The sequence below is a fragment of the Pelodiscus sinensis genome, chromosome 28 (assembly GCF_052426305.1).
Source record: "Pelodiscus sinensis isolate ZL-2025 chromosome 28, ASM5242630v1, whole genome shotgun sequence".
Classification (NCBI taxonomy): domain Eukaryota; kingdom Metazoa; phylum Chordata; order Testudines; family Trionychidae; genus Pelodiscus; species Pelodiscus sinensis.
The window spans coordinates 16,677,484-16,704,992 of NC_143079.1; the positions used below are offsets into that span (position 1 = coordinate 16,677,484).

General features: G+C 48.6%; 1 protein-coding gene across 1 annotated transcript in view; it reads right to left on the reverse strand.

Moving 5' to 3' along the window:
* Positions 1-16,701, reverse strand: part of ANTXR1 (ANTXR cell adhesion molecule 1) — a 215,884-nt gene extending 199,183 nt beyond the window's left edge. The window contains exon 1 of the mRNA XM_006119107.5: positions 16,139-16,701. Coding sequence (XP_006119169.2) covers positions 16,139-16,290 — 152 coding nt within the window. The 5' untranslated portion in view covers positions 16,291-16,701. The remainder of the gene's footprint in view (positions 1-16,138) is intronic.
* Positions 16,702-27,509: the final 10,808 nt, after the last annotated feature.

Genomic DNA, 27,509 nt, shown 5'->3' on the forward strand with positions numbered 1-27,509 from the left:
GGCAAAGTGGCATCACAACTGTGTCTACAGCTGCAACCTAAGGAGCAAGGATGTTTCCAATTTTCCTCCCTGGCCCTATTGTAATGTCGATTGTGTCTCATGTCTGAGCTGTGCTTAGAGCTAGGGGCTCAGAGACAGGTCTCCCAAATTCTAGTCCAGGTGCCTACAGGGACTTCCAAGCAGCCTGGGGAAAGACACTTAGCACCAGCGCTCAGGGGCAGATTTCCAAGAGTTCACAATTGAGGCCGGATTGCCTAGCTCAGCTCCCATGCAAGGAACTAAAGACAGGTCAGATTTTCCAAAAGCATCCCACATTGCGGCACTTGTAGACAGATTGGCTGCAGAGCTCAGCACCCAACGTAATGAGTTCTTGTAAAACCCAGGCTCCTTTTGGTGCCTAAATGGGACCTGAGTGCCTATGAAAAATCTAACCCCTTAAATTCTCCGTCCCTCCATCTGGAATGGAGCCGGTGATGACCCCAGGGGCACTGCAAAGCTTCATTCGTTAATTCACAGAAAACACTGTGCCTGTAGAGGAAAGATCCACTGCCTGCATCTACACTGGCATGATTTTGCACAAATACTTTTAACGGAAAAGTTTTTCTGTTAAAAGTATTTGCGCAAGAGAGTGTCTATACTGGCATGTGCCTTTGCGCAAAAAATTTGCTTTTGCGCAAAAGCATCCATGCCAGTGTAGATGCTCTCTTGCGCAAGAAAGCTCCGATGGCCATTTTAGTCATAGGGCTTTCTTGCACAAGAAATTGATGTTACCTGTCTACACTGGCCTCTTGTGCAAGAACACTTGCGCAAGAGGACTTATCCCTGAGCGGGAGCGTCAGAGTATTTGCGCAAGAAGCACTGATTTCATACAGTAGAACATCAGTGTTCTTGCGCAAATACTCACGGCCAGTGTAGACAGGCGGCAAGATTTTGTGCAAAATTTTTGCGCAAAATCTTGCCAATGTGGACACAGCCCATGTGTAATGGGGACAAAGCTCTTCGATTATCAGCGTCTCTGAGCATCTACGCTGCTATTAAAATCCCACAGCGACCTGTGACAGCTGACACTGGCTCACTGGGCCCGGGAGAAGGGCTCTTTCATTTAGACCCTCAGGTGATTTTGGCAATTGTACCCTAGGACACTCTGGCTTTGTCTTCACTACAGAGTTTTTTCAGAAAAATGGCCGTTTTTCAAAATAAAATTCACCGAGCGTCTCCACACCTCAAGTGAGTTTTGGTGCAAAAATCGAAAGAATGAGGGGAGGGAGGGGGAGGAATTTTCCAGTGGAGGTATTTCTCATTCTACAAGGAAGAACACCGTGTTGCAAAAGAGCTCTTTTGCAAAAAGGTATGTGTGGACAGGGAAGAGGAGTTTTTTGCTCAAAAAGAGGAAAGAGGTAAAAGCACAGGTGCCCTGGTGGCCATTCTGTGCATAGTCACCAGAGCTTACTTTCCAGAGAGCGGCCTTGCAGTCTGAACGCTCTCTTTGCAAAAGCGCATCACTTTTTCAATGCGCTTTTTCAGTATGGATGCACTTTTGTGCAAGAAGTTTTTGCGGAAGATCTCTTCCAATAAAAGCTTCTTGCGCAAGAAGCCTGCAGTCTAGACACAGCCTCTGAGGCGGGAGGTTTCCAAGACCACACTGCAGCCTGAACCTGCAAACAAATAAGCCCATAATCCCAACCAGCTGGTGCAGACCAGTCACAGGTGCGTTTGCTGGGTAGAGGCACCTTCTGTTATCCAGCCACTCCGCCTTCTGCTTTTTCTCTGCTCAGAGCATCTTCATCCTGACATGTAGCCATGGTGAGTCCTACCCTAACAGCTGTGCCATGGTTTTATTGGGAGCTGTTTACTTGGCACTGTATATCACTTGCTTGTTATCCTCAAAATAACCCTGACGGCAGGAAAATCCTTGATTTCAAAGGCTCTCTTTCACACAGAAGGTCAAACCCTTCAATCCCTGACCTCATCCTGCTTAGGTTCAAGGGGATACAAGTTTTGACATTGACTTCAATGGAAGGAGTACCCAGCCCCGTAATTATTATTCATACTTTGCAGAAATCTCATTGAGATTAATGGAAGCTTTGCCAAGTAAAGACTTTATGTCTCTGAAAGGATCCCTTTAAGCCAAGAAAAGAATACAGGATGAGGCAGAGCAGCAAGTGCATTTGTTTTTGCTTCACAAACCCACACATCTAACCAGGTCTGGTCTATGAGTTCTGGGTTCCAGATAGCTGATCCCCCAGAATTTCAGGCGGTTCCGAGATTTCGTTCCAGTTTAGTGCATATGAAATAGAGACGACCATGGTTTTGCTCTTGCAAACTCAAAACATGGTGTAGTTGGGATCCATGTCTCAGTTTAACCAGTGGGAAGTTATTTTAAAAAACAAACAAACCCCATAATCAGTAACTGTTATGATCAACCGTAATAGCACAGGTTTTAGAGAGGGAGTTGTGTTAGTCTGCTTCAGCAAAAATAATAGCACAAATCCTAAGCTTCTGATCAGAAGCATTAAGTATTAAGTACATCAGGAGCAAGAAGCTTGCTAAACAGCCAGGCTACGTCTACACTTCTTGCGCAAGTATAGCAGTTCTTGTGCAAGAATCGGCAGAGCGTCCACACGGCCCGCCCGGTCTTGCGCAAGGAAATTTACAATACAGCATGGTAAGAGAGGGCTTCTTGTGCAAGAGCTATGCTCTTTTTTAACAGGTGTAAGCCCTCTTGCGCAAGAGGGCAGTGTGGACGCTCGGCCGGAGTTTCTTGTGCAAGGAAGCCCTATGGCTAAAATGGCCATCAGAGCTTTCTTGCGCAAGAGAGCGTCCATGGATGCTCTTGCACAAAAGCACAGCTGGCACATGGCAGTGTGGATGTTTTCTTGTGCAAGAGTTCTTGCATAAGAAGCCGCTAGTGTAGACATAGCCCCAGTGGGGGCCCTGGACAATTGAGATGCTAACAGAGCACTCTAAAGCTACTTCTACAGTGGCAGCTTCTTGCGGAAGATCAGCCGTTCTTCTGCAAAAACTTGCCGGCTGTCTACACTGCACGAGCATTCTTCCAGAAGTAAAGTTACAGTATAGCATTGTAAAACAGTGCTTCTTCCGGAAGAATTATTCCTCTCCCCATGAGGAATAAGCCCTCTTGTGCAAGAGCTCTTCCAGAAGAGGGCAGTATAGAGAGGCAACATGAATTTCTTGCGCAAGAAGCCCTTATGGTTAAAATGGCCATCAGAGCTTTCTTGCAGAAGAAAGTATCTACACTGCCATGGATGCTCTTGTGCAAAAGCACATCTCTTGCACAAAAGCACATGGCCGTGTAGATGCTCTCTTGTGGAAGAGTTTTTGCACAAGAACTCTTCCGCAAAAGAGTTCTTGTGCAAGAAGCTGCCAATGTAGACGTAACTCAGGACAATAAAGTCGTTGCAGAGAAAACCAATGAATTCTTTGCTTCGGTCTTCACGGCAGAGGATGTTAGGCATATTCCCAAACCTGAGCCATTCTTCATAGGTGACAAATCTGAGGAATTGTCCCAGATTGAGATGTCATTAGAGGAGGTTTTGGAAAAAATTGATAAACTTAACAGTAACAAGTCACTGGGACCAGCTCTGAAATAACTCAAATGGGAAATTGCGGAACTATTAACTGTGGTTTGTAACTTATCCTTCAAATCAGCTTCTGTACCTAATAACTGGAAGATAGCTAATGTGATGCCAATATTTAAAAAGGTCTCTAGAGGTGATCCTGGCATTACAGACTGGCAAGTCTAACATCAGTACTAGGCAAATTAGTTGAAACTATAGTCAAGAACAAAATTGTCAGACACATAGATGAACATAATTTTGGGGGGAAAAGACAACATGGTTTCTGTAAAGGGAAATCATGCCTTACTGATGTACTAGAGTTCTTTGAAAGGGTCAACAAGCCTATAGACAGAGGGGATCCAGGGGATATAGTACACTTAGATTTCCAGAAAACCTTTGACAAGGTCCCTAACCAAAGGTTCTTAAGTTGGCTGTCATAGGATAAGAGGGAAGCTCCTCTCATGGATTGAGAACTGGTTAAAAGACAGGAAACAAAGGGTAGAAATAAATGGTCAGTTTTCAGAATGGCAAGATGTAACTAGTAGTGTCCCCCAAGGGTCTGTATTGGGACTAATCCCATTCAACCAATTTATAAATGATCTGGAGAAAGGGGTAATCAGTGAGGTAGGAAAAATTTCAGATGATACCAAACTGCTCAAGATAGTTAAGAACAAAGCAAACTGTGAAGAGCTTCAAAAGGATCTCACAAAACTAGGTAACTGGGCAACAAAATGGCAAATGAATTTTAATGTTGATAAATGCAAAGTAATGCACATTGGAAAAAATAATCCCAACTACACATCTAAAATGATGGGGCGTAATACAGCTATAACTTCTCAAGAGAGAGATCTTGGAGTCATTGTGAATAGATCTTTGAAAAAATCCACTCAAGGTGCAATGGCCATCAAAAAAGCAAACAGAATGTTAGGAATCATTAACAAAGGGAACAGGGAATAAGACAGAGAATATCTTATTGCCTCTACATAAATCGATGGTACCCTCACATCTTGAATACTGCATACGGATGAGGTCACCTCATCTCAAAAAAGATACATTGGAATTGGAAAAAGTTCAGAAAAGGGCAACAGAAATTATTAGGGGTTTGGAATGGGTGCCATATGAAGAGAGATTAAAAAAACTGGGACATTTCATCTTAGAAATTAGGAGACTAAGAAGGGATAGAGGTCGATAAAATCGCGACTGGTTATTTATTTGTTCCCATAAGAACTAGGGGTCACCAAATGAAATTAATAGATAGCAGGTTTTAAACAAACAGAAGAAAGTTTTTCTTCACACAGCACACAGTCAACCTGTGAAACTCCTTGCCAGAGGATGTTGTGAAGACCAGGACTTTAACAGGGTTCAAAAAAGAACTAAGTAAATTCATGGGGGTTAGGTCCATCAATATTTATTAGTCAGAATGGGTAGGAATGGTGTCCCTAACCTCTATTTGTCAGAGGTTTGGAATGGGTGACTGGGAAGGGATCATTTGATAATTCCCTGTTCTTTTCGCTTTCTCTGGGGCGTCTGGAATTGGCCACTGGCAGAAGACAGAACACTGGCCTCAATGGACCTTTGGTCAGATCCAGTATGGCCGTGCTTATGTTCACATTCCTAGCAGTCTTTTCCCCATTGCTGCAAAATATTTTAATAACATTTAAGTACCAATCAGTAAGGTGTCTGAATGGGATAATCATTTCTGCAAAGCTTCACAGTTTTAAAACTAACTCCAATTTTTTTATGTTGATAACTGTAGATCTAGCAAGGGGAACAAATTGATGCAGCCTTAAGGCTTGTACAGTGTGTGTGCAGAATAGCTAAGAAATATCATAATGAGAATGCCAGGAACTCTCTTTGGCTATGTCTACACTGCAAGAAGGGGTCAGAAAAAGATACGCAAATTGTGAAGTGCAATTTGCGTATCTTTTTCCACTTTCCTTCCAAAAGAGGCTTTTTCAACATTTGGCCCTTCTACATGGGGCCAAACATTGGGAAAAAACCCTCTTTCAGAATATCTCTTCTTCCTCATCGAATGCCAAAAAATGTGTCTGCTTTTCCGAATTTTTTTTCAGAAAAGCAGACGTTCCTTGGATGTGGCAGAGTTTTTCTAGGATACCATAGGTGTCCTGGAAAAGCTCTGCAGTATAGACATAGCCTTTATTTCAGAAACAAAAATTCATATTTGGACTTCACCAAATATGCCTGTAGCAGGTAGGTTAGTTTCCCAGTCAGCCCCATTAACATTTGGAAGACACAAACGAAATCCAGGAGAGGCCTGAAGACCTGCACTTGTATAAATGAGAACGAGATCTGGCTCAGAGTTTCTACCATTGCATGTATGGCCCAGATTCAGGAAAGCAATTCGGCATGTGTTTACGACCCATTGACTTCGGTGTATAAATGAGCTTAAAGTTAAATATATGCCATTGTGTTTTCCTGAATAGGGGCCACATTTTTATTCAGGTTTTTATTTCAGTGTCCCCCGCCATGTAGAGTTTCCTGTTCCAATCACACCTGTACCACAATTTACACTTACAGGTTTCCTCTCCTCCAGTGATGCCAGGGCAATTACCCCTCTGTACATGAGGACAGAATCAGGCCCACAGACTTCATGAGTTCTGTGATCACAGTGACCCCATTTGGCCTTGGATTCTATGAATCTAAGTTCATAGCTACTCATATTGAGATGAGAACAGCTGACAGCTGATGGAGGTCAGATTCTTCTCTGTCATGTCAGTCTGGAGTCACTCACTTCATTCCATGGCTGTCAATGAGATCTGAACGTGGACCAGGAAATTTTGTTGCAGCATCTCACTGAGCTCTTTAGAAACCGCTATGGTTTTGCTGAAAGAGGCAGCAGCTTCCTCCATCTTCCTCTAGTTCCAAGGGGCATATGGACAATGCCCATAGCTTTGGACACAGCACATCAATGTTAGCAGAGCTATTTAAGTCTATTGTTTGTGCTGCACTCATACAAGGACAGTTTCAATACAGACCAGTCAGTCAACACTCAGGGGGCTTACTCAGTTGCAACCAGAGCAGAGTTTAGTCCTTAGGCCTAAATGCAGTCCTGGTCTGAGAGGGCAAAAATGCCACTGAAGTTAGTTTGCCAGCGAGCATGTCACATTATTGTCATGTTCAACACGAGGAACTGCACTGCAGAGCCCCAAAACTAACTGCAAACATCTCTGCAGTGTGAGCCAAAGAAGCAGGCTCTTCAGCGATCAGTCAGTTAGGGCACATCTGCACTGCAGTGTTCTTTCAGAATAACTGACATTCCGAAATAACATAGCCCGCGTCTACACTACAAGCAGCTATTTCCACATAATATCAACATAACGTTGAGCTGGAGGACTTCTTACCCCAACTCCTGTAACCTTCATTGCACGAGGAGTCTGGGAAGTTGGAGGAAGAATGCTCTTCCTCAGGCTTCCTGCTGCGTAGACAGTGCCAAAAACTGAAATAAACTATTTCAAATTAAGCTAAGCAACTGACAGAGCTCAAGTTGTGTAGCTTATTTTGGCTTTAGCCCTGCTGTGTAGACGTGCCCTCCAGTCCCTCATCCTCTGCAGATCCGGGAACAGACACTCCCAGTCCATGGCATGCCCACACCTTGACTCCTGCCTGCAGTTCCTGTCACGAGGTAGATGAGAATTGGTAAAAAGACTAGAACTTCTCAGCTTGGAATAGAGACAGTTGAGGTGATAGAGAGGTATAAATCATGAGTGGGGTGGGGAAAGTGACTGGAGACACTTTATTTACTCTTTACAAAACACAAGAACCAGGGACAACCCAGTGACATGAATAGGCAGAAGGCTTGAAACACACAACTAGAAATTTCCATGACATGCCTCTGACGAAGTGGGTCTTTGTCCTCGAAAGCTCATGCTCCTACACTTCAGTTAGTCTATAAGGTGCCACAGGACTCCTCGCCGCTTTTACAACTAGAAGTGCTTCTTCCCACAATGCCCAGCTTCCTTGTGGAACTAGTTGCCAGGGGATGTTGTGAAGCCCAAAACTATAATGGAATGGAAAGCGGAATGAAGTAAGTTCATGGGCATCAGGGGCTATTCGCCGAGATTGTGGGGGATGCAATCCCATGTCTGAGGTGCCCCAAGCCTCTGAATGCCAGGCTAGGAGTGGATGATGAGGAACAGTTCACTTGATGGCTGCCTGTTCTCTTCATTCCCTCCAAAGCACCAGCCATTGGCCACTGTCAGCAGACTGGATACAGGGCTACATGGACCTCGGATCCAGCATGGCCGTTCCTGTGCTTAGCCACAGAACAGGAACAGAGAGAGATGAATTACAAGCTTCTCCACACTGTCCTGACAATCACCTTACACTGCATGTGGAAGAAACACATCTAATTGGAAGCTCAGCCTCTATGCCAGCCAACAGCTGAGCCAACTGTGTGTGGCAGACACTAGACCGTTACAAACTGGATTGAGACCCACCCTTTCACAAGTAAAAAACTTTGGTCTCAAGAGACTTGGGACAGACTTGAACTGGCTCCTTAGAGTCAAAAGTGTCTTCTTTCACTATAGCCTGTGTTTCTGGTGACTAACATCACTAGCATAATCCTTTCTTCCAGAAAGTTTTATGATGGGTTTTGCTAGAGCTCTCATTTCTCCCGTGGGAAGAATCAACCCCCCTACAGGAAGTGGTTCCTGGAGGACAGTCTTGGCTCCATGTGATGTCGAATGCTTCTTATTTTTGCTGTTTCCTATCACTTGGTGAGCTCAATTTCCTTCTTATTTATACTGATGCAAACAAGGAGTTAATTATATCAACAGGGTCACACCAAGTAAAGTTAGTATAAGGGAGAGAAAAATCAAGCCCTTTAATTGTTAAATGTACTTTTAATAACGGGAATTCATTTCAGTGCAGTTTGTTAAAAACAGACCAACTGGCTGGATGGGCAATGAAAGGATCACAGGAAATGGCTCAGATTACTCACCTCCCTTCATCGCTGCTCTCTTACCGCCAGATTTTTCATCTGGCTCAAGCAAATATTGCATGCGCCCACCTGTTTGCATGCATTCACAGACGAATCAGTTTCACTATTTGTCTATGCGGGGGTGTAAAGTGCCTGTGGTTGTGAGAAGTCCTTTTGAAAATATGGCCTTTAACCTTGGGCTTCTAAATGACACAGAAAATATTAGTGCTAGATTTTATTATTCATGTCTCTCTAACTGCAAATCCATAGTTCCTTGAGCCTCCCACAGCCTGTGTTCAGGTAGCTGGAGCCTCAGCCATATCATGATAGACATTGTAAATCAGATGGACAGATTCATTAGTCAATCAAATGTCGTGAAACTTTTCTAGGTTTGTTAGATAATAGCGAATGGAACAACCAACTGAAGGAATGATTTGCCTCTCATGCTGACCAATATCTATCATCTCATTGTTTTCTTGTGCTCTGTTGTCTCTTAACTTAAAGACTTAGACTGTAAACTCTTTGGAGCAGGAATCAACTTTTTACTGTATTTGTACAGCACTTTTCCCAATGGGGACCTGATCAATGATTGCATCTTCAAGGCATGACTGCAACTCAGTGCATAAAAAGTGATGTGCCGCAGGAATTCAGCTCTCCCAACAACTAATTCTCATAAACATCCATAGCTACACCCAGCTTCTTTATTCCCATCATACTCTGGTCCAACGTAATGAGATACCAGGAGAAATTTCTTCATGTCTTCCACTATAGCACAATCTAATTAATTAATCCAAAAGTAAATACAGCACAGTCTGAAAACCTCCGTGCTAAGGAACCTTAGCCCCACCTAACTGCACTGAGCAGCAACGCAGTTTAGGCTGCATGATCAAAAATATCAGCCTCTCGGTACATTTTGCCAAAAACCCATAAAACCAGGGATGAAAAGAAATTTCTGTTACTTGCACACATCTGTGGGAAAAAAGTCTGCTGTCTGAGAAACCTCTTATTGGTTCAGCCCATTGCTAAACAGTTAACAGGCCAAACCCCAAATTCCCCCTTTTTTTTACCCAAATAGTTGCTCACACTTACAGAACCTGTTGGAATGGGCACTACATGCAATATGATGGTAGAGTATATTTGAAGGGCTGAGATAACACCATATTTCGTTATGGTATAGGAAAGTACACTTATTAAGTTTGCAGATGATACCAAGCTAGGAGGGGTTGCGACTGCTCTGGAGGATAGGGTCATAATTCAAAATGATCTGGACAAATTGGAGAAATGGTCTGAGATAAACAGGATGAAGTTTAATAAAGACAAATACAAAGCGCTCCACTTAGGAAGGAACAATCAGTTTCATACATACAGAATGGGAAGTGACTGTCTAGGAAGGAGTACAGCAGAAAGGGATCTAGGGGTTATAGTGGGTCACAAGCTGAATATGAGTCAGCAGTGTGATGCTGTTGCAAAAAAAGCAAACATGATTCTGGGATGCATTAACAGGTGTGTTACGAGCAAGACACAAGGAGTCATTCTTCCGCTCTCCTCTGAGCTGGTTAGGCCTCAGTTGGAGTATTGTGTCCAGTTCTGGGCACCACATTTCAAGAAAGATGTGGAGAAATTGGAGAAGGTCCAGAGAAGAGCAACAAGAATGATTAAAAGTCTAAAGAACACAACCTATGAAGGAAGGCTGAAAGAATCGGGTTTGTTTAGTTTAGAAAAGAGAAGATTGAGGGAGGACATGAGAGCCGTTTTCAGGTATCGAAAAGGGTGTCATAAGAAGGAGGGAGAAAACTGGTTCATCCTGGCTTCTGAAGATAGAACGAGAAGCAAGGGGCTTAAACTGCAGCAAAGGAGGTTTAGGTTGGGCATTAGGAAAAAGTTCCTAACTGTCAGGGTGGTCAAACACTGGAATAAATTGCCCAGGGAGGTTGTGGAATCCCCATCTCTGGAGATATTTAAGAGTAGGTTAGATAAATATCTATTGGGGATGGTCTAGACAGCATTTGGTCCTGCCATGAGGATAGGGGACTGGACTTGATGACCTCTTGGGGTCCCTTTCAGTCCTAGTGTTCTATGATTCTATTATTCTTGCCTAAGAAAATCCTCTCAACAAGGAAACCAAAAGAAAAGACATACATTGAGATTTCCCCAAAATTCTAGGGGATTTAAACCCAGATTCTGCATTAAAACTTGTGGAAGATCTGGCTCTCAATACCCTCTGGCAGCTTTGGAAACCTCAGGGCAAGTGATTTACAGGCTCAGACCCCATTGGCAACAAACATCTCAGGTAATATTGAAGGTCCTGATGTCAGCTGTTGATCTTTTTCACTGCACAGGTACAAATATTAGAATTAACATAAGACTCTGGAAAGTCCTTCCTTTCCCTCGCCAGACCAGAGCCTGAGTTCCTAATGCAAGATCCCAAACCTAAAGCCTAACCTTCTTTCTCAGGCAATGTTACAAATGGCTAAATTCTGGGTGGTTCTCAGCATCTGGATTACCTGCTGATGTCTCAGGAGTATGCCCTTGGAAATTAACAGGCCTTGTGACTCAGGGTGCATCTACATAGCAGGGCTTAACTCGAAATAAGCTACACAAATTGAGCTTTGTCAATTGCATAGCTTATTTCGAAATAGCTTATTTTGAAATTAGGAGCATCTACACAGTACTTATTTTGAAATAGAGCTCTCTTCCTCCAACTCCCCTTACTCCTTATATAATGAAGGTTACAGGAGTCAGAGTAAGACGTCTTCCAGCTTGACAATATTTCGACATTATTTCAAAATAACTGCCTGCTGTTTAGATGCGGACTAAGTTATTTCGAAATAATGCTAGTTATTTTGAGGCGGGCTTCCCTAATGTAGACATGCAATCTCCATTTAGAGCCCTGGGAGGCACTGGGGAGGAATAATTTACAATGGCTCTGTTAAGGGGCTATTTCAAAATAGCAGCAGTGGAGTGTCTACACATGGCTTATTTTGAAATAGTTATTTTGAAATAAGTGTTATTTCTCATAGAATGAGGTTTACAGATTTCAGAATAAGCTATCCATTATTTTGAAATTATTTCAAAATGGCCATGTAGATGTTCACATTGTTATTTCAAAATAACACTAGTTATCTTGAAATAATAGTGCAGTGTAGACGCATCCTAAGTGAATTAGGACCCAACACTCAGATCTGTAACCTCAGGGTATCTTTGACTCCTCTTTTGCTCTGTATGTCAAAGCTGTATCCAGATCTTGCTGCTTTTCCCTCTGTAACATTTCTCAAGCAGTTCTCTGCTTGCTGTTCAGAGAATCAAAACTCTCATCGAAGCCTTCCTCATCTTCCGTCTTAGCTCTCATAACCTTCTCTTCTTACATACAGACAGCCTGTTGTATACTCCTTTGGTCCACACAACACCCAGCTAAGAGGGTTGTGTTCTTTCCTTGTCATTCTGGCCTCCTTCAAGAGCCTAATCCAGATTCATTGGGAATCTTTCCATTGACTTCAATAGGTTTGAACCCCTCCATTGTCTCCCTCTTTTTCAATACAAACTCAAGCTTGACCTTGGTTCCTCATTCAGCTTTAAGGCCCTTCACAACTCTGCCTGCTGTCTTATTTCAACTATTTCACTTTGGCTCCTTCTCTTCACTGGCAAGTCTAACCTTGTCTGCCTGTTTGTTAGCTTCCCACCGGGACTGTCTTCTAGCCCGTCCTGTAGGCATGGAACGCCACCCCTCATCTCTTCTGTATGCCTCTCTTCACCTTCAAATCTCTTCTTGAGATCAATTTTTGAAAGATGCTTATAAGATGTCAGTAGTGGCCACTGATGAGTTTCATGGTACTTGGTATTTTACTTAGAGACAAGTGAATACAGGAGCACATCAGATGCTTTTTTGTCACCATTCCTGTTTTTGGTTGTTGTTGTTTGGTTGGGGTTTAGTTTTTGTTTTTGTTTGTTAAATAACTTTCTAGTCTTCATGGTTACAGAGAAAAATTTGAGAATGTGATCTGACCAGAACTCTAAAGGCTCAAACACCAGAAGCAATGTGTAAGAGTTTGTAGGATTGGGGCCTTAGACTGTAAACTGAACTAAGAATAAATTGAACATTTATATGGATATTATAAGTATGCTCGGCATAATTACCAATATTTTTGGAAGGGATATTAAACTTCAGATCATTGGCCCAACTGCAAATATTAGAAAAACTTTAAAAATGACTAATAGTCTTACAGCACCTTAGAGCCTAACAAAACATGTAGATGGTATCATTAACTTTGGTGAGCAGAACCCACTTCTTCAGATGAATGGAGTTATTAAAGGTTCAGCTTCTAAATAAATAGGGGTTGGGAGGGAGAAGGAAAAAAATGGAAAAAAAGAGGGAAGAAATGGTCAATTAGAATGTCCATGCTACAAGGTGCAAATTGTTCTTAAGTACCCATTGTTTGGTCTTTTACATCAGTAGGGTGTGGAATGTAGTGGGCCATCTGGCCAATGCCTTTATTCATACCTTTGTTGAAGGAATCAAACTTGTAAATTAATTTAAGTTCTAAGGCTTCCCTGGGGAGTTGGCTTGTGGTATTGGCCTGAAACAATAACGGTGACTTTGAAATCCATTAGCGAGTGCCTGGGCAAGTTAAAATGTTCCCTAACAGGTTCTCCTCCTCCTCCCCCCCCCCCCCCCCACACTATTTATTTAAAACCTTTCCTGTTTGCACCTTTAAGTTCCCCATCTGTAAACAGCACTTAGGTCAGGGTCTGTTTTACTTTCTTCCTTTGGGTCTGTCTTAAGAGTAACTGAAATTCCAGCAACAAAGGACCCTTAACAGGCACAGGGAAGAGTTTCATTCTGAGACATAGCATGTTCATTTTGATGATGGGAGCGATCCATTACACTATAGTAAGCAGTCTGCTTTCAGGGATGGAAGGAATACTGTTAAAAAGTAAACAGAGCCCTGTAAGTCAAACAATACTGGAGCCCTCTACCGACTCCTCTGCCTTGGTGCTTCATTAGTTTTAGTGTCCATTTAAATCCATGGCATGCCCTGCAACCAGCTGTTGTTGGTACTGCATGCAGAATCTCCTCTCGGATCCCTGACTGGCTCTCAGAGCTTCCACAAAAAGGACATTTGCAATGAGCAACTAATCTGTCATTGAGAACAATGGCACTGCTCAGATTCTGTACCATCATGCCCTGTGCATGCCAGTTTGGGCTCCTTGCTACTCATTTGATACACCATTCAATGAAACATGATCCCACAGGCCATGTATAGCAGAGGCATCCAGGCTGCAGACAGAATGGTTGGGAACCCTGCATGCAAATAAACCATTTCTCATGGTGGCCGGAAGGACACAGAGAGCCGATCATTCGGCAGATCAAGAATATCCCAGCATTCCCCTTCTGTGACTATGCCCCACAATGGTTAGGTGAGAGTAGAAATCTGACTGACTGTCTAAGGAATCACAGAGGCCAGTTGTTATTCCCCCAGGCCTCCTAAGAGATTGTGTAATGGTTTCCTGTAGCTTTGGCAGAAATGGATACTTGGGGCCACATGACCTAGTGTTGCTAAACCCCATCCTGACGCTGAACAAGAACCACGCTGCAGTCAGCAGGATGAAGGAAAGACACAATTTGAAATTGTGCCCTTCCCGCTCCAAACCACACAAAGCTGGGCACTGTCATAACTGAGGAGTAAATCGTGAGGTTCCCCAGGTACAGCCTGGGTCGCTGCTCAGCCACCAAACACATCTGGGCAGCTAACCTGCTAGGCGAGCAATGGCAAACATGAACATGGGGACAAACTCAGACCTGACAGCAACTCCACAGAAGTCTATGGAGCTGCATCCAGTGGCAGCAGGGCTGATCGGGAACAGATAACCCGTTTTTTGCAAAATGTTTACTCTAAAGGAGATGGCAGCCTTTTCCATTTGTTGCTACTCTCTATGGAAGGTATTACGATGACTCACTAAAGCAGGGTGCTGAGCACCCTTTGTGGGGTGCTGATAGCACCCATCTCCCCAGAGGCTCTCAGTTGCCTGCAAGTTCATGTCCACAAAGCATCCAGCATGGGAGGACCTAAGCACTATGGGCCTGCTCCAGATCCCACAGACATTGTTCAGTGGGTTTTGAATCAGGCTCCCTCTGCAACATTCAGTGAAAAGCCCAGCTGCAAAGAAGCTGCAGCAGTGCAAACTGAGGCTCACAAAAACCACTGGGGCAGCATTTCTACATTTGGCCTTTGTGCTGTCTGGGGCTACGCGAATTTTCACTTTTCTACACAAGTTCATGATACTTTAAGCAAATCTTGCAGGTTATACTCTTTGTATCATAAGAGAATGCCTTAGAATTAGAAGAATGGCTCTGAAAATTAAGCTAACTGAAATGTATAACTAAGCAGATCTATGCAGAGGAGAAAAATCTCCGGCTACCTCCACATTAGCCTTAGGGAAAAATTAGTATATGTAAGCAACCCGCAATAGAAATCATACTCAGCTTTTTTTAAGCATTGCCACGAAATCTGGTAGTAACAGGAAATATGGCAAATGACAGAAAAGAATAACCGAAGAAATAAGTTTTCGGTGAGATGCACTTTTTCACTGGAGTAAGTAAAATGAAAATAAAATCACTTTTCTCTTGAATATTTAGCATTCTGTTTTTTCTAAATCTCCACTGTATTTTTCTCACTTTTTATCAAGTATCATGCTGTATAATGAATTGTAATTCAGAATAGGCTTTTATACAATTGAATCTGGGAGCCACTGTAGAATACGGATGGAGTTAGCTAGTTTTTGGTTTTTGTTTGATTGAGTTTTTTGCACTTATTTTTGGAGAACTTCTCATTTTGTCCACTTGTATATAGGGCAATTAGAAAGCCTTTAAATTGCAGCAAGAAGCCACCAGTACAAAGACAATAACATTATATCACATGAGTAGTAAATAACGTGAGTAAGCATTCATCTCCACTGTACACTATTGGTTAGGGAACAAAGAAAGTCTGACTCAGAGCTGAGAAAAACTGACTGACATTATAAAGTGCCTTTCGAAGGTCTATATACTTTCCATCACAAAGATCAAAATCAGATTTTCTTTCAAATAGAGTCCTCAGCCCTTAAAGCGCTGGGTTTTTTAATTAGCCAGTCTCTTACACTGGAACGTTTGGCTATCATGGGGAAAGTGGTTTAACAGTAACACTTCAGGCAGACTGGAGTTTTTTCTGAAAGTGGTCAGCTAAAATTAATGCCTCCAATAACAGTTCCTAGACATCTCCAGTTAGAAGTGCCTCAACCTTTGCAGGTCAGAGAAAAAGCAAATATCACCCTCCCCGGTCCGTTCCCACTGCCAATTTTAGGACACTGTAAAGGATCCAATATAGCATCCATACTAGTCACAATAACCAAACATTTCAATTCACAAAGCAGGGCAAATCTACTATAGACTTCATTGCAGAAGCACATACTACAGCTACTGTAGAAGTTACCAAAACAAAACTAAAGCCATAAGAGTAGGACCTTTTTCAGGTCCTTTGGAGACAGCTTTACAAACCCTAAGTTGAGCTCTTTTAAGTGCCAGTTGATAACATTTCCATGCCGTGGCAAAGGATTTGCCTAAAAGAATAAGTCCAAATCAACTTACTTGTCTAAAATGAAGTACAAATCAAATCCTCCATAACAAGCAGGACCTCCTTTCTCTCTATTTCCACCTTGTCCTTCGCAGGCTAACACAAACGCTGCAAAGAAGAGAAATCTGAAGCCAAATCTCAAGGCTCTTTGCTTTACAATGGCCATTATATCCAGAAAGGAGGGAAAGGTTCTCTTCTTCCAAAGCTCCCTTTTTTCACACTCTTCTCCAAAAACACCATTCAATGGCCTTGAAATAGATACACATATATTTGACTCCTTAAACTCCACTTGCAGCGATTGTCCTCTGAAATTGCAAGACTTTTCCCCCTTGTTTCCCCGGCAGTTCTGTTGCTTGGTTTCAGATTTCAAGATGCACAATACTGTATTTCGCTTTTTTATTTAAAGGGACTTCTCCATCACTCTCCTAGGCAGCTCTCAGAAAGCAGTATCATTGTTTTGCAATAGGAGAAACTACTTCCCGACAATTCTTGCTTTGCCCCCGATTTCAGAGAATCTGAGGAGGTTTGGAGTGTTTCTTCTTTATTATTGTTGTTATTGTGGGCAGTGGGGTTTGTTTTCTCTTATAATAGAAAGTTCTGAGAATGCCATCTTGTGGTGAAGTCCTGATGAAACAGACTGGAGCTCTGAAACGATGTTAATTAGAACACGCATGCCCTGAGCACACAAAGTACATATTGCAGCAATTTTTTGTTTCATACATGTGACCCATCTTGCATACACTCAGGGGGTATGTCTACACTACAAAGTTAGTTCGAACTAACGGACGTTAGTTCGAACTAACTTTAATAGGCGCTACACTAGCGCTCCGCTAGTTCGAATTTGAATCGAACTAGCGGAGCGCTTAGTTCGAACTAGGAAAACCTCATTTTACGAGGATTAAGCCTAGTTCGAACTAGCTAGTTCGAATTAAGGGGTGTGTAGCCCCTTAATTCGAACTAGTGGGAGGCTAAGCCTTCCCAGGTTTCCCTGGTGGCCACTCTCGCCAACACCAGGAAAACTCTATGCCCCCCTCCCGGCCCCGGACCCCTTAAAGGGGCACGGGCTGGCTACGGTGCCTGTGCCAGGTGCAAGCCTGCCAGCACCCAGCCAGCAGACCCTGCACCTGGCACGGCACAGAGCCACCCACCCGATGTCCCCCAGCCCACCCCCTCTTCCCGGGACCAGGCTGGCGGCTCCCGGGAGCTTGCCCTGGACCGCAAAAAGCGGGCACCTTCCTGGGCTAGTGCGGACATCGTGGACCTCGTCCACGATCTCCGCACTAGGCACAGGAAAGTGGCCGTCTAGGGCAGGAGAGCTGCCAGCCTGGCCACCCAGGAGCAGGTGTGCATGAAAATCAAGGGGGTCCACTGAGACCCCCGACCCTGAGCCCTGAGCTTACAATGGCCGTCCTGGGTCAGACCAAAGATCCATCTAGCCCAGTAGCCTGTCTGCCGACAGCGGCCAACCCTAGGGACCCTGGAGGGGATGGACCAAAGACAGTGACCAAGCCATTTGTCTCGTGCCATCCCTCTCCAGCCTTCCACAAACTTTGGGCAGGGACACCACTCCTACCCCCTGGCTAAGACTACTCCATGGACCCAATCTCCTTGACTTGATCTCACTTCCCTTTAAACTCTGTTCTAGTTGTAGCCTTCACAGCCTCCTGCAGCAAGGAGTTCCGCAGGTTAACTATTTGCTTTGTCAAGAACAACAACTTTCTCTTACTAGTTTCAAGCCTGCTACCCATTCCTTTCCTTTGGTGTCCTCTAGTCCTTCTTTATGGGAACTCAGGAAGAACTTTTCTGAATGCACCCTCTCCACCCAACCCCTGCTTTTAGAGACCTCTATCCTGTCCCCCCTCCGTCTCCTCTTTTCTAAGCTGAACAGTCCCAGTCTCTGTAGCCTTTCTTCATCTGGGACCTGTTCCCAACCCCTGATCATGTTAGTTGCCCTCCCCTCTCCCAGCCTTTCTCTTCCCCTCTCCCAGCTCCTTTTCCCAGTCTCCCCCAGTTTTGTTCAATAAAAACAGAGTCAATGTTGGAAGAAACGTTATCTTTATTTTGTACATCAATAAGAAGGGGGGCTAGGGAACGGTAAGTGGAAGAAGCTGAGGGAGGAATGGGGTACGAGCCCCCGATGGGGAGGACTGGCCTGGCTCTGCAGGCTTCTGGGGGTGGAAGCTCTCCTGCAGCCCCCCAATTACCCTCTCTCCCCAGATGGCAGCCTGCGGCAAGTGCAGCTGGTCTGATGGCCGAGTGCTGTGATGTGCCCAGTGTGGGTAGTCCGGGCAATCCAAGCCAGGACTGCTTTGCAAGCGGGGCACCCCTTAGAACTGTCTGTCCGGGGTAGGGGTCGGGACCCTTTAAGCGCAGCCCTCGGCTAGCCTGAGACAGCATCTCCATGCTCTAAGTCCCCCTCTTATGCCCTGCCGGCACTGCTTCCGGCCATCCTTAAGCCCTGTTCAGAGTCCACTCAATGTGGACTTGCTAGTTCGAATTAGCAAAACGCTAATTCGAACTAGTTTTTAGTTCTAGACGCGTTAGTTCGAATTAGCTTAGTTCGAATTAACTAATTCGAACTAAGTTAGTTCGAACTAGCGCTGTAGTGTAGACGTACCCAGGCTGTGTCTACACTGTACAGTTTTTCTTGAGTATCCCAGAAAAACTCTCCCGCGTCCAGGGAATGCGTTTCCTCTTCCAAAAAATTTTTCAGAAGAGCAGATGCACTTTTTCAGTATCCCAGTAAACCTCATTTTACAAGGAAGAAGGGATGTTCTGAAAAAGGGTTTTTTCCCCAACATTTGGCCCAGTGTAGATGGGCCAAATGTCGGAAAAGCCTCTTCCAAAAAAGGAAGCAGGGAAAGCTATGCAAATTGCAGGTTACAATTTGTATAGCTTTTTCCAGAAGAACAGTGCAGTGTAGACATAGCCTCATACACAGGTTGACATAGGACAGAACAGATCATCAAGTGACCAACCCCCATCGACCATTTCCAGCCTCTGACAAACAGGGTATGTCGACACAGCAGCGTTATTCCGAAATAACTATGTAGCATCTACACAGCTAGCCCGTTATTTCGAAATAATTTCAAAATAACAGGTGGCTTATTTCGGCATTTGCAAGCCTCATTCCACGTGGAATAATGCCTCTTCCAAAACAGATCTTTCGAAATAGTGCCTGTGTAGACTGGGTGCCTGGAGTTATTTCAAAATAATTGGCCTCCAGCCCTTCTCACGGTGCCCTGCTCGCCACTCTGTCTACACTCAACAAAACTCTGTAGTCCCTCCTTCCCTGGACCCCTTAAAGCTGCAGCCTCAGGGCTCATGGCACACTGCAGGCCCTGACAGCCCTGAGCCACCCCGCAGCTGTCACTGCGTTGAGGTAGCTCAAAATGAGCGACTCTGCTGCTCCTACCCAGACCTCCACTGCTCCCAGAGGGAGCGGTCTCCCAGCTCCCAGGACCCTGCCCGGGGACAAAAAAGAGATGCACTTTCCTGGTCTGGTGTGGAGATCCTTGTCCTTATTGAGGTTTGGGGTGATGAGAGTAACCTCCAGGATCTCCACACCAGACACCGGAACACAGACAGCTATGACCGCATGGCCAACAGCCTAGCCACTAAGGGGCACATCTACGTCCAGGAGCAGGTGCGGATGGAAGTGAAAGAGCTCAGCCAAGCATGTGCCAATGCCCAGGAGCGCAGAACCCGTCTGTAGCGATTCCCCCGTCCTGGGCTCTTTCCTACATCGGTCAAATGCTGTGGTGGCAGCAATCACCCCTCGGTCCTAGCGGGCTCTTCACCCACAGTATCGGGCATAAGGGTCCCGTGAGCACCGGGTTTGGGGCCATCGACGCCAAGGGGTCATCCTCCAATGGTGTCGCCCCCAGTTCAGTCTCCCGCAACCCTTCCCTGGGGTCGTCCTCCTGGGCTTCCTCCCTCTGCCCTTCGGGGCCCGTCGGGGTGAAGGTCATCCTCTCAGCCGCCCGCCTGGAGCCTTCCACCCCTGGCATTGAGGTTCTCCTTCCCTGGGGGCTGCTATTCCCTAGGCCTCCTCCTGCCCACCTAGCCCCCTCATTCCACTCTCCTCTTACTCCACGCCTCCCCTCTTCCTGCCGCCCCGGCACCGCATTCAACCCCCCCGCCGGGCCGCTGGAGCATGCGCAGCAGCGTCGAGGTGCGTCGCATGGCACAACCACTGACATCAGCGCCCCAGGCGCTGCCACACCACTGAGAGGGGACGGGCTCACCCCGTCACAGGGGCCATGTGAGATGTCAAATGAAAGTTAATGTGCTACTGATTTTATGTATGTTACTCGTGTACTTGTGTGATATCTGTCTGTGGAGTTATAAATATGGACTCTGTGTTGATGCTTGAAGAGTCTCTGTCTAAGACAGAGCCATGTGCCAGGAATCTTCCGTCAGTGACTATGCTAATTAGCAAGGCTCTGAGAGAGGCGAGGACGCGCCTGAGGAATGTGTCTGGAACCTGCAAACCAGCCACAATCATGATTGTTGACTTGGAACATTTGGATAGGTCACTGGGCCATGTGACCTGCTCCAGCTTGGAAGAGACCAGGGATGGGTATAAAATGCCATGAGGCAGGCTCCATCTTGTCTTCAATTCTGCTCCTGATCCCAGATGCGACCTTATGAGAGACAGAGAACTGGAAAGAATCGTGGACCCATCCTGACACAGGATGGACACCTGGGTATGTCTACACTACCCCGCTAGTTTGAACTAGGGTGGTAATGTAGGCATACTGCACTTGCAAATGAAGCCCGGGATTTGAATTTCCCGGGCTTCATTTGCATAAGCCGGCCGGCGCCATTTTTAAATGCCGGCTTGTTCGAACCCCGTGCCGCGCGGCTACACGCGGCACGGGCTAGATAGTTCGAACTAGCAAGCCATTCCGCACTATCTGTAGCCATTCCACGAGGCGTACAGATAGTGCGGAATGGCTTGCTAGTTCGAACTATCTAGCCCGTGCCGCGTGTAGCCGCGCGGCACGGGGTTCGAACAAGCCGGCATTTAAAAATGGCGCCGGCCGGCTTATGCAAATGAAGCCCGGGAAATTCAAATCCCAGGCTTCATTTGCAAGTGCGGTATGCCTACATTACCACCCTAGTTCGAACTAGGGTGGTAGTGTAGACATACCCCCAGAGACTTTTAAGCTAGCAGTTTATAACATCTCTGCTAAGAGCCTGCATCGAGACCTTGGTGATTGGTGCATGTGATGTATTCTCCTTAACAACCTTACTGTCATGCTTTTCTTTCTTTCATTAATAAACCTTTAGATTTTAGATTCTAAAGGACTGGCCCAGCATGACCTTGTGGGTAAGATCCAGAGTGTAAATTGATCTGGGAACTGTGGCTGGTTCTTTGGGACCAGAAAGACCCGTTTGGAGTAGGTGTGATTGGGTTCTACAACCCCTCACCTGTGTGTTAGGCCCGGAGCTGATTGTAGCACAGGGAGAGCTGGGTTGTCTGAGGGGTTTTGCTCAGTGTGACTAGTTTGTGGCCTGTTTGGGAAGGTCGCCAGTCTGGGGCTGTAAGGAGCCCTGAGTGTGAGCAATTCGTCCTGAGCAGATGCCCTCAGCAGTGCTCAGACCCGGCCCAGTCCATCACACTCTACTATGAGGACCTGCACTGAATACTAGGGGGTGGGGCAGTCCCTCCCGATAGTAGACTCAGGGCTCAAGATGCCCGTCGTCACCCTCCTGGGGGAGAGAGATGCAGAGGAGGAGTAAGAAGAGGAGGATCCGGATGAGGCCAGCACAATCACTTTCCTGACCCTGGAGCCAGTAGCCCATTCTCTGGATGTGTCCCAGGCATTGTCCGAGGCTGGCAACGCCACATCAGGTGAGTGCCATCACGTTTCCCACACAGAGGGTGGAGGCGCAGGGCAGTGAGGGGCTGGGGCACGCTTCTTGCTTGGCCTTCGCAGCCTGGGGACTGAACTGCAGCCTGTGCCTGTGGGAACACGTGGAGTGTCAGTCTGGGGCACAGAGCCCCAGGAGGCTGCACCGGAGGATCTTATGCTATTGGCCACTGGGTGTCTGGAGAGGCCTGCCATGCTCCTGACACCGGGGTGGGACATGGGACACCCTCCCACCACAAGCCTTCGCTAGAGAGAGGCTGAGAACATGGAGACACACACACACACTCAGCATGCCCTTGGGGTGGCATCCACTCCCAGTGACAGTGCAAGGAGGCGCAGGGGCGTCTGCCGTTCACACACACCTCCCCCAACATCTGCCCTCCCTCTCCTCCAGCAGGCAGGGATACAAGTTCTCTCCCTGCGGGACACTGCCATTGCCACATCCAGCATGTGCGTGGCCCCCCCTCCCACCTGCAGGATCCCGGTCTGGCTGGCACCTTCACCTGCCTGCTTGTCCCCAGGATGTGGGGGTAGTGAGGCTTTCCCCTTGGACATCTGGGCCCATGCAGGAAAGGGCCCACTGGCTAGACCACACTTGGCCTCGCTCCAAGCACATCATCTTCATCTCAACCAGCACCTTTCAGTCTTGCCTCAGAGGTGAGGGCGAGGCTTCAGGCACAGTATCTCCAGGGTTGACCGACTGTCTCTCTCTTCTCCACAGCCGGACCAGCTGCGAGAGGAGAACAGTCGACACCACCCGTGGAAGCCTCCTGACCCTGAGGGACACATTGGCACAGGAGACCCATGGATGAGTTCCAGCGGGAGCATCTTATGGATCTCTGATCCCTGGACCGGAGACTGCAGGAAGACATCCAGCTGCAGCAAGAGACCTGGTGGGAGATGCTGGAGCAGGGCTGCTCCTTGTGCAGTAGTTCAGTTCCTGGTTGCCATCATGCTTCCTGCCCCTGCTCCTGCTCCTGCCCCTCCTGCTTCTCCCCCACTCTCTCCTTCTGTGGCTGCTGAGGCCCCGGCATCCATGGCAGTGGGATCACTGGAGCCAGGCCTCAGCCCTAAACCTCTTCTTCTCTCGCCCCTCCCTGGTTCTTTCCCCAGAACCTCCCCAGTTACTTTGACCCCAAATAGAAAAAGGAAAGAGTTTATTTTTTCAAAAACAAAAAGTGTGGTTTATTGTCTCTGCCAGGGAGGGGAAAGGGTAAGAAGGGAGGGGTGTGAGAGCAAAGGCACAGAGGGGTGATGCACAGGCCCCTAGTGGGGAGGCCCAGGAAAGAGTGTCACTGGGGTCCTTGTGAGAAACTCTCCCTCAGGGCCTCCCTTGATGGGCCTGCTGGATGGCAGCCATGCACAGCTGCCCGAAGGCCCTGCCAAGCCAGTCAGACCCAGGGAGGAATGTCACCTCTTTCCTCTCACAATATCTGTGAAGGACACAAGTGGCCACCATGTATGGGATGTTCCATTCCCCAGTGTCCAGATGGGACAGGAGGCAATGGAACCTCGCCTTAAGATGCCCTTCACCATCATGAGGGCCCTGCTTAGCCTGGCGTTGGAGTGTTCCTTGGAGTGGTCAAGGTGTCCGATGTAGGGCTTCATGGGCCAAGGCAACAGAGTGTAGGCCATGTCCCCCAAAATACAGAACAGCATGTCCATGTCCCCGACCCTCATGGTGCAGTCGGGGGGAAAAGTGCCAGCATGCAGCTTCTAGAACACACTGGAGCTGCAGAAGACACCAAAATCATGCGCCTTTACCATCCACACAATGTAGATATCGGTGAGCTGGCCCCAGTGGCCTGCGATGACCTGCAGGACCACCAAGAGGTCCCCCTTCTGGTTGATGTGCACAGATGGTGTTCGGGGGCCCGGATAGGGATGTGGGCATCAACAGGCCCCCCCCCCCCCGCAGTTGGGAAAGCCAATGACCATGGTTTCCACTTCACTGAGGTTGATGACCCTGTGCAGCAGGATGGTGTTGACAGCCTGCACTACCGGCAGAAGGAGACAAACAAACAAACAGAGCCATAGGGTTGCCAGCAGTGTTCCCTCTAGGCTGCGTGAAGCTGCGTGGCAGCACAGTTTCACAGGTGATTAATCAGCCCCATCCAGTCATCCATTTAGGTAGGGTTCTGAATTCTGCTCTTAGGGTATGTCTACACTACAGCACTAATTCGAACTAACTTAGTCGAATTAGTTAATTCAAACTAAGCTAATTCGAACTAACGCAGCTAGACCTAAAAACTAGTTCGAATTAGCATTTTGCTAACTGATTGGATGCAGGGGCACATTTAAGGGCGGCTGAAACCGGTTCCGGCAGGGCATCAGGTCAGTAGTTGCTTTGTGTGGCTGCTGTCTGAGGCTGAGGCTCGTGCTTAAAGGGACCCTCCTGGACAGCCGGTTCTCAGCTTTTCGCTTGCTTGCCAACCTCGCCGAGGGACAGCAAAGCGTTGGTCTCTGTGCCTGTCTGTGTCGGTGCTTCCCTTTGTGGACGCCGCCACAGGTGGCAACATGGAGCCAGAGCTCGCCCTGCACCTTCTGGTGCACTTTCTGTACTTGCTGCTGCAAGCCTGCCAGCAATGGCTGGAGGCTGCCTGGCACCACCTGGTGCATGTCAGCCCCCTGCCTCTCCGCCTGGCCGCCCTGGGGGCCGTGGAGGAGCCACAGCGGCGCCCGGATGCCAGCATGCCCCACTGCTGGCGTGCCCCGCCGCATCTTGCGTCTGGACACCAGCAGCGACTGGTGGGACCACATCGTCCTGGAGCGCTGGGAAGACCGACAGTGAACCCAGAATTTCAGAATGAGGGGGGACACCTTCCTGGAGCTCTGCAAGTGGCTCGCCCCTGCTCTGCAGTGACGGGACACTCGCATGAGACCCGCCATCCCCCTCCAGAAGCGTGTGGCCATCGCCCTCTGGAAGCTCTCCACGCCGGACAGCTACCGATCCGTCGGGAACCAGTTCGGCGTGGGGAGATCCACCGTCGGAGCGGTGCTCATGCAGGTACAGCACTCGCCGGCCACCGAGCCGGGGGGAGGGGGGCTGCAAGGAGGGGATGGGCCGCCCCAGGGAAAAAGGGGGGGGGAGGGAGGAGATGAAAGTGCCCTGCACCGGTCTCTCCCGGCCATACTACACGCCGCCCGGGGGGGTTGCTTCCGGGAGTGGGGTGCGGGGCACTGCCAGGGCACAAACACTCCCAGCCACCCGGGTGCCCCACTGATTTGTGCTTTGCTGTGTCTCTCCGCAGGTGGTCAGGGCCATCAACCGGGTGCTGCTCCGCAGGGTGGTTCGCCTCACCGACCCAACTGCGGGGGGGCCATCGACGGGACGCACATCCCCATCCATGCCCCGGAACACCAGGCCTCCCGGTACGTCAGGTACTTCTCCGTGATCCTGCAGGCCGTGTGTGACCACCGAGGACAGTTCACAGACATTAACGTGGGCTGGTCCGGCAAAGCACACGACGCCCGGGTGTACCGCAACTCCTCCGTGTGCCAGAGGCTGCAGGCCGGGACCTTCTTCCCCAACCGCCACATCAGGGTCGGGGACGTGGACATGCCCGTCTGCCTGGTGGGGGATGCAGCCTACCCCCTACAGCCGTGGCTGATGAAGCCCTACACGGGGCACCTCAATCCCTCCCGCCAGGCCTTCAATGCCAGGCTGACCAGGGCCCGCATCGTGGTGGAGGGGGCCTTAAGGCAACTGAAATCCCGCTTTCGATGCCTCCTCACCCGCCTGGACCTCGCCGAGCACAATATACCTCCTGTAGTGGCAGCATGTTCTGTGCTGCACAATTAGTGTGAGCGGAAGGGGGAGGCTTTCCTGCCAGCCTGGATGGCTGAGGCTGACCAGTACGCTCAGCCCCACACGGCCGCCATCCGGGAAACCCACCGGGGGGCCGTCAGGTTCCGGGAAGCCCTGCGGGAGAGCTTCCTGGTGGAGGAGGAGGAGGACTGAACTCTCCCTGCATGCCCCACTGGGGCCTTCTTCCACCTTGCCCCCCTTCCTCTTTCCCCTTCCTAACCACCCTTCCTAATGTCAAATAAAGACACCTGTTTTGGCAAGCAACCTCTCGTTTTATTTAACATAAGTGGGGTTGGGGGACGGAGGAGTGAGGGTGGGAGAGGGGAGGGGGAAACCTGGGAGGATGGAGCTGGAAGGGGAGGGGAGGGGAGGGAAGGGAGGAAGGGAATGGAAAGCTCAGGGGTGGGGGTCCAGCTGCCTCTCCCGTCTTGCAGCACTGCGGGTGTGGTGGCCTCGGGGGGGAATGGGTGTGGAGGTTGGGGCAGGAGGGACGGGGGCTGCGGAGGAAGCAGGAGCAGGGGGAGCAGGGGGAGCAGGAGCAGGAGGAAGCAGGAACCGGTCGAGGAGGCTCTGGAGGTGGCCTCTGAGGGCACGGCCCTGCTCCTTCACAGCCTCCAAGCTCCGCTGGCGCAGCCGAAGGTCCTCCTGGACTCAGTGGTCCTGGGTGCGGAGCTAGTGATCCAGGAAGCGGAGGTGCCGCCGCTGGTAGTCCTCCTGGTTCCTGGCTCTCCTGCTGGCCCGGGCGCGGGTGGCTACTGCAGGTGGGGTGGTGCGCCCTGCAGGCCCAGGTGCTGCGGCTGTGGTGAAACAAGAGCAGCGGTCAATTATCCCTGGGACCCAGGTGGGTGAAACCCAGCCCCCCTCTGCAAGGCCAGGGCCCCTGCATGACACCCAGCTGCTGCTCCGTGGTGGGCAAGGCCCAGGCGCACGGTCCCGGGGCTCCCTCTCCCCCCAGCCCCCCGTACACATAAGGGGAGCATGATGGTACTCACATGTGGAGGCCTCCCCGGCCTTGGACGACACAGGCGAGCGGCTCAGTGGGGTGCCTCGGGGGTCCTGGGTCCTGGGCAGGCTGCCGCCAGGCTCCTGGCTCTCGGTGTCCTCCTCCTCTGTGTCAGGGAGTGGTCCCTCTGCCCCGGGGTCAATCACCTCCCGGGGGTCAGGGACGGCATGAGCCCCCAAGAGGCGGTCCAGGGTGTGGAAGTGGGGGCAGGCCTCCGGGTCGGCCCCTGGCAGGCAGGCCCGGGAGTAGGACTGCCGCAGGTCCTTAATCTTGCAGCGGACCTGCTCCCGGATCTGCTGGTGGCCTCTGGAGGCCAGGCTGGCAGCTATGCGGCTGTAGACAGCCGCGTTCCTGTGGCTAGTGCGGAGATCGTGGACATTGGAGGCTTTGCCCCAAACCTGGATGAGGTCCACGATCTCCGCACTAGACCTCGTGGGAGCCCGCCTCTTGTGTCCCCGGGCAGGTTCCTGGGAGCCGCCAGGCTGGTCCCGGGAAGAGGAGGAGGGCTGGGGGGCATCGGGTGGCTGGCTCATGGGTGTCAGGTGCAGGGTCTGCTGGCAGGGTGCTGGCAGCCTTTCAACTGGCACAAACAGTGTAGCCAGCCCGTGGCCCTTTAAGGGCTCCGGGGCCGGGAGGGGGGCAGTAGAGTTTGCCTGGTGTTGGCCAGAGTGGCCAGCAGGGCAAGCTGGGGAGGG